The following is a 15413-nucleotide window of genomic DNA, read 5'->3' as shown; positions in this document are numbered from 1 at the left end:
AACTATTCACATACTGAGTTTTATCTCTTTTATACTGCTTAGATTAGCTCTTTTTCTGAAAATGTATTTTCAGAGTGCTGTTTGTCTTTTGACTTTTTTGACATTAAGGATTTTTTTCAGTTTTATATACTTTTGTACATGTTTTATGTCTTCTGGTTTTTTAGTCATGCTTAGAAAGAACTTCCACATTTCAAGATTTTTAAAAAAGATTTCAGATTTCTAAATTTTATGGTTTCAGTCTTCATGTTTAAATCTATAGCACATCTGGAATTTGCTTTGCTATAATAAATATGAGGTCTAATATCTGTTTTCTCTAAGTGGCTATCAAGTTGTCTTAGATAATTTATTGGACAGTTCCTTATTTCCCACAGACTTGAAAGCCTTTAAGATAAATAGTTCCTAAAAGCATTTGTTTCTCTCTCTACATGATGGAAATGGTTTTATAGTTTGTCTGTCTTGTTAGGATCTGTGCTGCACTGGTCTAATTACTGTAGCTTTTAGAAAAGGTGTTCATGTGGAGCAAATATGGTCCTTTGTTACCCTTCCTCTGTATTACCCAATTTTTTAAAGCATCGTAAGCATTTCCATTTAAACTTGTATAAAGGTAGTAGTAGCCTAGCTATCTTCACAAAAACATCTTTTTTTTTTTTTTTTTTTTTTTTNTTTTTTTTTTTTTTTTTTTTTTTTTTACCTCAGAACACATTAAATTTATAAATGAATTGGGGGGAATGGACTTGAAATATGTATATTCTTTTCTTCTTTTGTGATTTTCAGAAGCATTCTTGATAGGTTTTTTCCAAGGTATTTTTTTACCTATATTGCAAATTTGGTCTATCTCCTAAACAAGCAGTCTACAATTTTTTTCTGTAAAGGGCCCAAAAGGAAACATTTTAAGTTTTGTGAGTCATGTGGTATTTGTTGCAGCTACTCAGCCCTGCTCTTGTGGCATAAAAGCAGCCACAGACAAAATGTAATTGACTAAGGGCGGTGCTGTTCGAATAAAAATTTACTTAGAAACGCGGCAGCAAGACAGATTTGTCCTGTAGGCTAAAGTTTGCTGACGTCTATTATAAAAAGTTATTTCTCTTCAAACTAATAAAACAAATACGTAATCCATCTAATGTGTGTTGGGCACTGATCCCCCGTCTCACAGGCATTTTTAATGTTTGACATGTTCCTGAGTGAAACTTAAAAAGCACACACGTCAAAAATAGGGTGGAGCATGTATCTGCATTCTATAATTTTCTGAAAGGAAAAATTAATCCTGTTTAAACGGTGAGCTCAGGCCCTTCAGCCTCTGACGAACTAATTGAGGAGGGATGGGCAGAACTACAGTTGCTTTGGGGGAAGGGTGTTCAGGTTCTGTGAAATCTGGGGAGTTTAATCGTTTCTAGTAATCTCCATCAGATTTCTCAGACAATTTATTTCTGCATTCATCACCTCATCTTTCGTCCTAAATCCTTCATTAAACAAATCCGTTGGGATCTAAAACAAAGGGTTGGCAGGAAAGGAAAAAGTAAACTTTTGAAAATCCACATTTTTTCGAGTCAGACTTTATATGTAAGAACTTTGTAAATTGTCTGTTTTATGCATAAAGTGATTCTTTCTTATTAGGTCACCAGGGGAAAATATTTGGAGCAGAGAATATCTTCTGGGTTCTACCTGGGCAGTGAGAAGTTTCCAACCTTACCAATATCCATACACCAGTAGCTTTTTGCTAGGGTATTAAACCAGGCATGGGGGCAAATGCAATAATATGTTCCAACCAAAACTGCGGGTTGGGAAAGTGCATTTGTTCACACGTACACATTTTCGGTCCACTTGGGATAACATGTCCACCTGTATCATAGAAATAATGGGAACTTTAAGTCGATCAAGAAATCTGATGCAGACACTTCCAAATGGGAAAAGAGAGAATTTCCTTGGTGCTATGTGATGACTTTGGCAAGCTATGCAGCAAGTTTAGAAAGTATTGGTTCCCTACATTTCTAAGTCTGGACATATCTGATACTTTCAAGTCAGCATGGATCCGTATCAGTATCTTTGAGTGGTCATAGGGTTTCTGACAACTGGAAGAGATCTTGGTAAAGTGCCCTGTTGCTGCTTACTTAAAAACACCTGGTTGGATTATCTACGTGATAATCCATGAAATCCTGCTTAATTTGGGTTCCATGAGATCATTCTAGAATCCCACCAATATGGCAAGTTGGAAAGGTTATCTATGTTCTCCAAGGACTCGGAAGGACCAAGGTCATCCTGGACTCTGCAAGGTCTCTATGGAACAGAACTCAAAGGCCTCTTGAAAAGTCAGGATTCAATACTGTCAGTGAATCAAATGCAATGAATGACAGTAATGCTTCCCTCTTCAATTTTGCTTTAACTTTCATCCCTTCCTTCCTGCTGTACCAGGACAATGACCAGAGATCAGAAACCGAATCAAATTTTTTGAAGGAGAGTGTGGGCACACCATCAATAGTAGGTTTGAGAATATGATGGGAGTGGCCTTGACTGTGTGGCTGATGTAGAGCTACAACTCTGCTTATTATTTTCAGGTTCAGAGGAGCATTCATGGCAGAGAAGAAGGGGGAGCTCATTGTTTTGGAAAGATCTTTGCTCAGCCTGGCAGAGGGCACTGCAGGAGCCTACCCATCTGAGAGTAGAGCCCTGCCCCTTGCCTACTCTGGCCTTGTCTCCAGAGGTGAGGGCTTTATCTGCCTGCAGGCTGGATTTCTCTATGGTGGGGTGTGACTTCAAGAAGGTCGAGAGGACCTCATTTGCCCGAGGGATTAAGAAGGAGCAAAGGACTTAGATTTCCACTGAGATGATTTGTTCTATACAAATTCCATGTCAGTTTTACTTTCTACTTAAAATATTCCAGGAACCCCCAACAAAATGTTCAATCTCCTTACGTGACCAGAGACTCTCCATATCTCCCTCCATATCATCCCCCAGAGCTCCTTCCCTCCTCCTCCCCCCGCTCAGGCTTCAGCCAGTTAGAATAATGTGCAGCCGGGGGTGCCTGGGTGGCTCAGCTGGTTGAGCGTCCAACTTCGACTCAGGTCATGATCTTGTGGTTTGTGAGTTCGAGCCCCACCTCAGGCTTGCTGCTGTCAGCACAGAGCCCATGTCGTATCCTGTGCCCAACCCCCCCACCTTTCCCCGACTCACACTCTCTCTCAGAAAATAATAAAACATTAAAAAAAAAAAAAAGAAAACAAATTATATGCAGCTGTACAAACCCAAAATCTCTGGTGCTTCCATATATTTGCATGTTTACTTAAGGCTCTTCCCTTTGGATAACATCTCAACCTGGACAACATATACAGATATACATCCAAAGTATATATCCCCTTTCTCTTTGGGGAAGTTTCCTAGGCTGTATGCCCAATGTGAAATGCAGACCGTAATCTATGCAGATGTCCTCCCTTGCTACCCACTAGATTTGTGACTTTAGGCAAATTATTTAACCTGACTCTGTTAGTTCACATCTAAAATGTAGGTAACAAGAGTAGATGCTTCATAACATTTTTTGGAGGATTAAATTAAAATCTCTAGAGAAGGAGCTGAACACTATGACTATAGGCAATAATAGTTCAGTATATGGTTTATTATTTTATTACTACGAGCGTTGCAGCCCAGGATCATAGGTTCATAAGTGTTCTCACTCTCTGTGCAATTGTCTATTTGTATGACTCTCTCACTTTGATCAGCCTTGAGTGCAGAGATTCTAACTTTACATCATAAATCCTCAGCACTTGGCACAATGACGGTCATACTGTTGGATGAAGAGATAAATAGTTTCTGTTCTGTCTCACGTGGATTTCAGAAATCCAAACTCCTTTTTTTGGGAATGGGCATTTCCAGTCTCCTAAGGAGTATATAACACATAGTCGACCTTAAAAGCTAAATCTGTCCTGATATCCCCATGCCGTCTTATCACTCACAGCTGGTGCTGTGCTCTCAGATTTTTCTGGAGGCCCCTTGAGTGTCTTCTGTTGGCTTCCCATGCTCCTTGTATTTCTCACCTTCACTCCTTTCCTGGGCACTTGCAAATAGTTCCATTCACTACTTTTCTTTTGCTTCCCTGTAAGAGCTTGTGCCCTCCAGGAACAGAGAAAGTTCCTGCTGAAATACTTGCTATTAGGGCCTTTGAAAGCTGATCAAGTTAAGTTTGGCAGCATTCAACAGATGCCTCTTTGTTCTGCAACCAAAAAAAGCCTCCTGCTTATCCTTTATGATTTCATTCAAGGAAATATACAGGGATGTCACCAGAAGAAAGGAACAGAGGAGATCAAATTCCAAAGAATCTACTAAATGGCTGGTCTAACTGTGGTCCTCTCAAGAAAAGCATTCTAGTGAAGCAGCATAATCAAGGCAGCTAGAACCAGGAGTTTTACTTCCAACTCCAAAAATTCTCTCTGCAAGTCTTGCTAAAGCTTCTAAACCTCTTGGGTGTCAAATTCTTCATCTGTAAAGTGTTGAAATTGCATGATCTATTCTCTGTAGTTCCTAGAGGTTGTAGCATCCTGTGATTCTATCTTCAATAGTATAATGACACAACTAAAACAAAAGTAAACATAAAGGATAACTTGCTAAGTGAGTGTGTCCAGGGAATTAATATCTGGGAATAGGAGTGAGTATACCTAAAGAGCCTCCAGCACAAGAGTGACTTGAGCGAGTTCTGGAACCATGCCACTGTTCACTAAAGGTGAAATCAATGCCGATTCTGCTTGAGAGATCTGGAAGTTCCTAATAAGTTTCCCAAGCTTTGAGAAAAAAGATGGAAGTAGAGTCCTCTAGAATTCTGTCTATGAGAGTCCATACTACTTAACACAAATAAGACATGAGCTGTGGACTGAATATGTAGAACTCTGGGCATCATGTTAGAAGAGCAAGAATCAGGAAGAACCAATGCTAAGACAAAGCACCACAAGTCTTCTGGAACTCCCGCTTGTCATCCTTGAAGGAATGCTCCATGAAGACTGCAATGGCTTCCCTCTCACAGTCCGCATGCACATCCAGCAGCTCCTGGAGCGTGTCTGTGGGGAACCTCACTCGCTGGGCCATCTGCTCGCTGTAGTGGTCGGCTGCCTTCTGCACGGCCACTGAGTTCTCACACTGGGCCAGTGTTGTCACCACGTTCTCCAAGCAAAGAACTGCTCCCTTCTTGATGGTATCCGTGTAGGTCACCACCAGAGTCCTCACCACTGAATAAAGCGGAAAATAGTGTTAAATATCAATTTCTCAGTCAGTGAGACTCAAGATTCTGAGAACTGAAATTATAGTTCTAGAACCATACACACCTGCTTACTAATATTATCACCACATTTGTTTCCCCTTTCACTTCATTTATTCATTAATTGTATTTTACTCTAGGCTATAACATTGGCGGGGGGAGATAAAAACCTACCTTCATCTAACTTAATCAGAGGTGTCTGAGAAAAATGATCTCTCCTTAACACAAATTAAGAGAAAAATAGACCATCTAGGTAGACAGCTTAGGGTAATTCACATAGTTTACTCCTAGTTCTTAAACTTTCCATCGATTTCCGGGGACTCAGAAAGTAACATTTATTTTGGACTGGTTTAAACTTCCAAGTAGTCTCCTTTGGAAAAACACGTTATATAGAATTTGCTCTGAGAAAACAGTCCTTTATACCCAATTAGTGATTTTATTATCAATTGTTACATTTTTCTTCTATATGGGAACCCCAGATATCAGTGACATGTTGGGTTTTAGAAAGGGATTTGTTAATCCCATGATGAGAGATCATTACTAAAACACATTTCTCTCTGGGGTATGAATATTTATTTTTAAGTAGACACATATATAAAATGATACAAACCTACTGAGTGGCACATATCATAATTCCATAGTCAACACATATCAGGCCACAGAGAAATATGATTTTGGAAAAGGAGACTCACTGTTCTTAGTAACCTTGACTTTTTTCCTGAGGGTCTTAGCCCTTGTGTGGGTAAAGATATAAGAACAGAAATGATTTGACTGTTTATGGAACTCAGGATTCAGTTGTTTTTCCAAAATATATCCAGTATGGAATAGGAGTTCCTTTTCATGTTTTGACTGGCCAAAGACAAAACAATTTTTTTTTTTGGAAATAACATTTGATATACTGTGTTGGAATTTTTAGCTTTGGGATTCTAACCTAGGGAAGAAAGAAAACAGGGTTCCAGTAAGCACATTCTCGGGACAAAGCAGCTACAGACTTTATGGGTGGGGATTTTCAATCTTTAGAGTCTTCTGTGCTCATAGAACTTCTTTAACATGTTCACACAAATTGCAAATCAAACTCATGAATGAGCTATTACTGGAAAGAAAATTTTTAATCAACTTTTTAAATTCAAGCATAATTAACATATGGTATTATATTAGTTTCAAATGTAGAATATTATGATTCCACAGCTCTATACTAGTGCTCATTACAGTAAATGTACTCTTAATCCCCTTCACCTATTTCACCACCCTCCACTTCCCCTCTTGCAATCCCATTTGTTCTCTAAGAGTCTGAGTTTTTCATTTGTTTCTTTTTAATTTGTTTATTTTGTTTCTTAAAGTCCACATATGAGTGAAATCGTAGGTATTTGTCTTTCTCTGACTGACTTATTTCACTTAGTATTGTATTTTCTAGATCCATCCATGTTGTTGCAAATGGCAGGAGCTCATTCTTTTTTATGGCCAGGTAATATTCCATTGTGTATATGTACCATGTTGTCTTTATCCATTTATCTATCAATGGGTTGCTTCCATATTTTGGTTATTTTAAATAATGCTACAATAAACATAGGGATGCATACGTCTTTTCAAATTAGTGTTTTCATTTTCTCTGGGTAAATACCCAGTAGTGGAATTACCAGGATAATTTTATTTTTAATTTTTTTTTTAGAAAACTCCGTACTGTTTTCCACAGTGGCTGTACCAGTTTGGACTCCCACCAACAGCGCACCAGGATTCCTTTTTCTCCACATTCTTGCCAATATTTTTTCCTTGTGTTTTTGATTGTAGCCATTCTGACAGTTGTGAGGTGATATCTTTTGAAGTTTTGATTTGGGTTTCTCTGATGATGAGTGAGGTTAAGCATCCTGTCATGTGTCTGCTGGCCATCTGTATGTCTTCTTTGGAAAAATGTCTATTCATGTCTTCTACCCATTTTTAATTGGACTGATTTTGGTGTTGAGTTGTATATGTTGTTTGTATGTTTTGTATATTAACTCCTTATCAGATATATCATTTGCAAATATCTTCTCCCATTTTGTGGGTTGTCTTTTTGTTTTGTTGACAGTTTTAGTCACTGTGCAAAAGATTTTTATTTTGGTGTAGTTTCAGTAGTTTAATTTTGCTTTTGTTTCACTTGCCAACGGAGACCTATCTAGGAAAATGTTTCTATGGCTGATGTCAAAGCGATTGCTACTTATGTTTTCTCCTAGGAATTTTATGGTTTCACATCTCACATTTAGGTCTATAATCCATTTGGAGTTAATTTTTGTGTATGACTTGAGAAAGTGGTCCAGTTTCATTCTTTCACATGTAGCTGTCCAACTATCCCAACACCATTTATTTGTTGAAGAGACTGTCTTTTTCCCATTGCAATAATAACCTTGCCTTCTTTGTTGTAGATTAATTGACCACATAAGTGTGGGTTTATTTCTCGACTCTCTATTCAGGTCTATTGGTCTTTGTGTCTGTTTTAGGCCGGTACCATACTGCTTTGATGACTACAGCTTCTTAGCTGTATAAAGCTTTATAGCTTTATAGCCCTGGCAGATGGCACTGCTTTCTTCATCATGGCCTTACTTGCTAGTGATGACTCATGGGGTATCACCTATCTCCAAAGATTTACTTCTTTAATAGCATTCTGATGCTGCTTAACATTTATTTATTACTGGGTCCAGCCTTGGTCCGGATGTCTTAATCACATGATCTTATTGGCTCTTGGAAAACCCTAAAGGTTAAAGGTATTGATTTCTCCTTTGTAGATAAGTAATAGTAGATTAGGGCTGACACACTTGACAAAAATTGTTACAGTGAGATGCAGAATCCAGAAGTAAACACTGCTCTCTTTGTCTCTTGCTACACTTAGTGACACAAAAACTTACTTGAAATTAACTTTCTTACCAAAATTTTTTATCCCTTAAACCCCTTATAAATGAAGTATTGGTGTACTATATTGCTTATCACATAGCAGCTTTACCGTGTGCCAGTATAACCGAGCAGTTGCTGTTACTTTTGCAGTGTCTGCTATTCATCCTGCAGCCATTAAATTGTTTCTAGACAAACCTTTATTTTTCAACACCTCATCAAAGAATTCAGTTCATCTCAGTTTTTATGACATCCAGCCCTACTTATTATCTTTATTCTACTGCTCATCAGATATTTGATGAGCACCTGTTATGGTCAGCTATGGCACTCAGTTCTGGGGTTACAAATGTGAAAATACAGTCATTGCCTTCCAAGTTTCTTAGAAATTATAATAGCTAGAGTCAGGTTCATCTAGAGTTAGGTTCACTATTATTCATCTGTAAGTAATAGAGAAGAACCAGCAAAGTATGGCTTCAAGAAGATGAAAGCTTTGTTATGAACTTTTTTGTAACCTTTTACTTGTAAGTCCTGTAATAAAACAATCCAGGACTGGTATTGAGGCTCTGCTTAACGAAGTCAACAGGGGCACAAGGCTCTTCCTGAAACAAGGTCAAATCTGGATATAACAGCCACATATTCAGGGAACCTGAGGAGGACACCAGAATCAAAAGTAAAAGTAATCCTTGCTGTTCTGAACTACTTAGGACAGTTATGTGGCTATCAGTGGACTACAGAATGTATATGAGTGAAAGGGGGTTGGAAAGTCCATATTTTCTCCCTGCTCAGGTTTCAGGAGTCCTAAGACAATCCACTTGTCTCTCTTCCCTCCAGTTCTCACCCTGGAAGAGTTTCACACAAACGTTTCTGCATGCACTGCTCCCCACTGACTTCAGGGTCCTTGCTACACATGATAAAGAATATATTAAAATTATTTCAATAGCTTACTTCTTAGAGATTTCTTGGATAGTACCTTAGAGAAGTTTCAGTTGTTTCACTTGTTTCTCAAGTATTCAGTTTGATAAACAATCAGTGTTTTTATAAAACAATCAGAAAACATAGATGAACAAAGGTAACAACCAGATACTCTGTCTGCAATTTGGGAGAATGGCTCCTCACATTTAAACAATTGTTTCTCCCCCACTGTTCACACACTTGCATCTGCTTCTGCATATTGTGGGGTATATTTTCACTGCCTCTTGGAGACTCAAGAAGGGGTGATTAGACAGAATATCTCTGTGGAGGGTACAAATTAGCAGAGAATAGATGGACATAGGTGGTTGCATAGGTGGAAGTAGGCAGCAGAAAATGTAGCAGACAATATTTTTACAATATCAAGTTTCTGGTTGCAAATGTGGACTTACTTATTAATTTCTTTTTGAGGGAAGTGCATCATAAAATAAGAGGATATATAGTTGGATTAGAAAATGAAGTCCTTTCTCTCTCTAAATTGTAGTAATTATGGGAATAAACCAAAATTGCCTTTAGGGTTGGCTTTCTTTGAAGAGAAGAGCCATATGGCTCAATTCACATCAGATAGCAAGTGTCATTACCGCTGACATATATGGGGCTTCTCCTCATGAGTCTGTGTGGTACTTACAGTCTGAGTGAGTGAAAAAGAGCCTTACTGGTAGAAATGAATAGTCACTTGAAATCTTAGATCATAATTATACATTTTGATGAAGTTGTCCCTTTTTATTCCCTCCCCCAAATGAAGCAATTATTCCCTGCACATTTAAAATTTCAGTTCAGAGTTTCCTTTCTCTTTCTCTCTTACTATGTCTTTTGAGATTTCCTGCAGGAAATTTAAAGATCTCTATTCATTTTGCTCATCTTTTATACTAATGAAGGTTAACGTCTATATCGCTTTTAAAAAAGGACTCTAAAATACAATGTTTACAAATATGAAAGAGTATTTTATGTTACTCTTGAAATTTCTTTTTTTTTTTTTCACTCTTGAAATTTTCTAGGTTTCTGAGGCACATATCTGGACTCCAGATCTTGAGACAGGAAAAGAGAATGTCAGAATACTTATTCAATATTTGAAGGCCCAGACTGAAATATGGTATATTCCATGTGTACTCATATTTTGTTTATGAAAACGAAAACACTTGGACATACCTGGCTGCAGTATAGGAAATATGGTCTCTAGGTGAATGGCCATGCACTAAGTAGAAAGAATAGAACAGAACTTTCTTTTTCCTTTTTGATGGGGAGGTAACCAGAGTCAGCTGCACCTCTTAAAATATAATCATAGTGGGGCACCTGGGTGACTCAGTCGGTTAAGTGTCTGACTTCGGCTCAGGTCATGATCTCACGGTTCCTGGGTTTGAGCCCCGCATCGGGCTCTGTGCTGACAGCTGGCTCAGAGCCTGGAGGCTGCCTTTGGATTCTGTGTCTCCCTCTCTCTCTGACCCTCCCCTGNGTTGACCATAGAAAAATAATATAGTAAAATGTATATTATATATATATAATATGGTATAGTTCATAATAGCATAAGTTTGGAACCAAGATGCATGTTTTCAAATTGCATTTTTACATCCTGTGATTTTGTGACCTTCAGTAATTTAGCTAACTTCTTTCTGTCTTAGTTTTCTCATCTACAGAATAGTAATAATAATAGGACCAATTTTTTAGTCTTGTGATGAGAATTAATGAGTTAATATCCTTAAAGCATTGGGCACATAATAATTAATAATTAACTTTCTATTAGTAAGAGTAATAGTGAACTCCAACTGGAATGGCTGGTCATCTCACTAAAGTGTTTATTGGCCATGTCACTCAACTCAAAAATTAACTTCTTCTCTCCTTAAACCCATGTTTTGAATGTGAGCGGCCAACTTCTTGACCTTGCCTCTGTGGCCATGGTGATTATCCAAGTGGTAGATAATCTCAAGCCAGAATAATCACAGCTTCTCCAGTTTATCCTGGAGGGATTATCAACAGATGTTAATTTTAGAGGAGGGATGACCCTATTACACAAGACAGAGTAATCAGAGTATTTCCTATGATCAGAAAGTCCTCTTGGATCATGAGGATGTAAATTTTTTTTTTTTTGAGTTAAGNTGTGAGCGGCCAACTTCTTGACCTTGCCTCTGTGGCCATGGTGATTATCCAAGTGGTAGATAATCTCAAGCCAGAATAATCACAGCTTCTCCAGTTTATCCTGGAGGGATTATCAACAGATGTTAATTTTAGAGGAGGGATGACCCTATTACACAAGACAGAGTAATCAGAGTATTTCCTATGATCAGAAAGTCCTCTTGGATCATGAGGATGTAAATTTTTTTTTTTTTTGAGTTAAGTCAATTTTTTTTTTTTTACAAATAGTTTATTGTCAAATTAGTTTCCACATAACACCCAGTGCTCATCCCCACAAGTGCCCTCCTCCATGCCCATCCCCCCTCCCCCCTACATCCATCAGTCCTCAGTTTTTGTCAGCATTCAAGAGTCTCTCATGGTTTGCCTCTCTCCCTTTCCCCCACCATTTCCGCCCTTCTTCTCCCCCTTGTTCCTCCGTCAAGTTCCTCCTAATCCTCCTATACGTGCAAACATATGATATTTGTCCTTCTCTGCCTGACTTATTTCGCTCAGCATAACACCCTCAAGGTCCATCTATGTTGCTACACATGGCCAGATTTCATTGTTGAGGATGTAAATATTTAAGTGTTGAAGTAAAATAGCAAAAGAAAACATAAAGTAAGAGTACTTCCTTCAGCACCCATTGTTTGTAATTGTTACAAGGTGTTTGTTTTAAAATATGATATTAAGTAGTCTAATTACAGAGGAGTGCATTGGTGTATTGGTAAGAGTGTATTAGTAAGAGACAGATTGTAATCAGAAAGTTTTCCTAAACTGGTAGAAGTTAGCAAATAACAAGTTTGATAGAATTGGAATAATGTTGTTTCATGTTCCATAAATTAATACATTTACAACTGTGAAAAACTATTTGAGCACCTTGCTTAGAAATAAGGTGTTATTTGTCTGTCACCTAGTGTTTGCGGTTCAGGGGTCTTAACAGACATTCCCAGACAGGAATCATGCAGTGTACAGAGAAGGAAAAGAAACCTGATGATATCCAGATTTGCATGGGGTTCCTGAAAACATAGGCACTAAGCAGTTTCAGGTCAGGAATATTTTTAGTGAAGTTCCTCAGCTAAGCAAATCTGAGGATAAAAGGAAAAAAAAATTTAGAATCAAGATTTATAGGCATTAGAATTCATAAACAAGGAAAAGACAGTAGTTATTGTGACATAAAGCTGAAAACAGCAGAATGAATGCTTTGGGTATTGCTGGCATGAAGAAATATAGAAAAAAGGAAAAGGAATTGATACTGTGAGTAACTCAAAGTCTGCTTTCAGTTCAGCAGTTACTATGCTTAGGCCCTGGGGAGCAGAATGGAAACAAAAATTTAGGAGGACTTAATATTTTTAGGATATGAACTTGAAGGATACTGGATACTAGCATTTTGTATTTACGAACTTAAGAAAAGAAAAAAGGATCTCTTGTGCCCTTCCTCGAGAATCTCTGATGGTCCCTCTATTTTATGTCCTTTATTACAGGTTCAGCCAGCTGTGCTTTCTACCTCTTCCACCCCTAACTCAACATATTTGTTTTAGGCCACATCATTGATGGTAATCCTAGGTATCTAAGGTACAGCTCAGACTCTTAGTCATCCCTCGCCTTGCCCTAACCCCATTCCCCAAAGAACAGATTGGGTGCCTTGCAAGTGAGACAGTTGGAATGAGTATCTTCTCCCTTGATCCCAAGATCCAGTCTGTGAAATCAAAATCATTAGGTAGTTTAGTTTCTTCTCTTTCCAGTACCTGTAATAGCTCATTGGTGGTGGTAAATATATATGCGAGTAGATTGTTGTTCATCTACACTGCTGGAAATGCCCCTTAATACATGTGTTCAGAACTTTTCAGGGATAAAGCATTGTTATAGATGGCTGGGAAGATGGTAGATTAGGAGAACCCCAAGCTCCCTTCCTCTCAACGATACGGCTAGATATAATGGATACTCACATCAGTGTAAATAACCCAGAAAACCACCCAAGGACTAGAAGAAAAAACTCCACAACTAAATACAGAGAAAAGGCCACACTGAGGAGGGTAGGAAGGGTGGAAATGCTGTGGGGTGGTAAATGGACCTGCCAGACTGTCAGAAGCACAGAGAAGGGAGAGAAGTAGACTCTCACACTGGGTAGCTGGTATGGGGAAGATGAATCCCCATAACATTTGCTTTGAAAACCAGAGGGTCCAAATTTTGTGGGTTCTCGCAACCAACAGAATTTTAAAAATCAATAAACTCAGCTCTGTGAGAGTCAGGCTGGTGAGAGGAAACTGAGTCCCCACCCTTAAAGAGATAGCACAACAAACAGCCCACAGAAGTATAGCATAGACTCAACAGTTTGAAAAACACCCCGGGCATACAGGAAGGAGACTTATTTACTAATATCAGAGGATGAATGGGACAGAGATCTGTGGGAGACCTCTCTAGGAAGAAAAGAGGTGACCAGTGCCATTTCCCTCTCCCACCCCACAGCATAAACACACAGCCACCCACATGAACCAGTGTGGCACCAGCACTCCCCACCTAACTGGCTCATACCATCACCCTGTCCAGCCGCTTCAGCCAGGCCTGCCTCAGTCCCAGCACTGCAGGTCCCCACTCCAAGGACCAAGGCAGCTTTGGTTACACCACATCTCCCTACCTACACACATTGCCGATCCATGCCCTCCAACCTACCAGCGTGGTCCTGATGGCAGTGGCATATCTCGCAGAGGACCAGCATGCAAACCTTGTTAAAATTGCGCACACACACCCTGCCCTTACATCTTCTGAATCTGCCCCCTCCAGCGTGCTCTTGGCCAGAGCCCATCCAAAGTGGGGCCACAAGCCTGGCAGTTTGCAAGCAGTTGCAACAGAGGCCAGCACTGCCCTACCCCAGGAAAAGGGAAAGATAATCACACACACATACATCAGTCAGACTGTGGCCCCAGCAACGGGCTGCAGGAAGACAGCTTATCTGACTGCAGCCTCCACCCACCACAGGAAGCTTCTCAGGGGACAACACAGGGAAAGCTCCTTACAGTTTGTTGCAGCTGCATCACTGGCAAACTCCTGGTCTGACTCAACCGAAGCCCAAGGGAGCCTAAGATTGGTCTATGAACACCACAAGGATGAAACACTGTTCCCAACAGATAAAGAAAGCCACTGGAGACGACGGGACTGAAGGAAACAGGGGCTCAGCCACAATAGTAGGGCACATATAGCACGCATAGAAGATACCCCTGAAGTGCCAGGTTCCAATAAATGAGGGACATTGCATGGCAAGGCGCCACAGGACCTCCTACTCATAAGGGCACTACTTTCAAGATCAGGAGACATAGCCAACTTTCTTAATACACAGAGACACACATGGAAAGGTACACACAATGAGGAGACAGACTAATGTGTCCCAAATGAAAGAATAGGATAAAATCACAGCAAGAGACCTAAGTAAAATGGAGATAAGCAATATGCCTGATAGGCAATTTAAAGTAATGATCATAAAGATACTCACTGGACTTGAGAAAAGAGTGGAGGACATCAATGAGACCCTTAAAAAAGAGGTTAAAAAGAATCAATTAGAGATGAAGAACACAATGAATGAAATTAAAAATATGCTAAGTGGAATAAATAGCAGACTAGAGAAAACAGAAGAACAAATCAGCAACCTGGAGGACAGAATAATGGAAAGTAAGCAAGGTGAGTAGGTGAGAGATAAAAAGAACTATGCAAAATGAGAACAGATCTAGGGAACCCAGCAACACTATTAGCATAATAACATTTGCATTATAGGGATCTGAGAAGGAGAAGAGAGAGAAAAGGGGCAGAACCTTTATTTGAAGAAATAGTAGCTGAAAACTTCCTGCATCTGGGGAAGGAAACAGATATCGAGATCCAGGATCCACAGAGACCCCTCACCAAAACCAACCGAAGGAAGTCTACACCAAATCCATAGTAATTAAAATGGTACAAAGTAGTGATAAAGAATTTTAAAAGCAGCAAGGAAAAAAAAGAAAACAGTTACATACAAGGGATCTCATAAGGCTATCAGCAGATTTTTCAGTAGGAACTTTTCAGGCAAGAAGGGATGGCATGATATATTAAAAGTCCTGAAAAGAAAAAATTCTGCAGCCAAGAACACTCTATCTAGCAGAGTATCATTTCGGAGTAGAAGGAGAGATAAAGAGTTTTCTAGACAAACAAAAGTTAAAGGAATTCATGACCACTAAGCCAGCCCTACAAGAAATGTTAAAGGGACTCCAAG

General features: G+C 39.2%; 1 protein-coding gene across 1 annotated transcript; it reads right to left on the bottom strand.

Moving 5' to 3' along the window:
• Positions 1-3586: 3586 nt before the first annotated feature.
• LOC144216615 (guanylate-binding protein 3-like) lies at positions 3587-14034 on the bottom strand. The gene is made up of 2 exons (XM_077746032.1): positions 13847-14034; positions 3587-5207 (listed from the first exon to the last, which is right to left on the bottom strand). The coding sequence occupies exons 1-2, from the start codon at positions 13977-13979 to the stop codon at positions 4915-4917; spliced, it is 426 nt and encodes a 141-aa protein (XP_077602158.1). The 5' UTR covers positions 13980-14034; the 3' UTR covers positions 3587-4914.
• Positions 14035-15413: the final 1379 nt, after the last annotated feature.

This window comes from Crocuta crocuta, unplaced genomic scaffold (assembly GCF_008692635.1).
Source record: "Crocuta crocuta isolate KB4526 unplaced genomic scaffold, BGI_CrCroc_1.0 scaffold48, whole genome shotgun sequence".
NCBI classification, from domain to species: domain Eukaryota; kingdom Metazoa; phylum Chordata; class Mammalia; order Carnivora; family Hyaenidae; genus Crocuta; species Crocuta crocuta.
Note: the sequence above shows the minus strand (reverse complement) of the source record. Positions and strands in the feature narration are given on the sequence as shown.

Excerpts from the sequence above, each read along its gene's own strand:
- LOC144216615 (XM_077746032.1), bottom strand. The coding sequence starts at position 13,979 with ATGGGCTCTGGCCAAGAGCACGCTGGAGGGGGCAGATTCAGAAGATGT. Across the intron at positions 5,208-13,846 it reads CTGCCATCAGGACCACGCTG|TGGTGAGGACTCTGGTGGTG; the intron begins GTAGGTTGGAGG and ends CGCTTTATTCAG.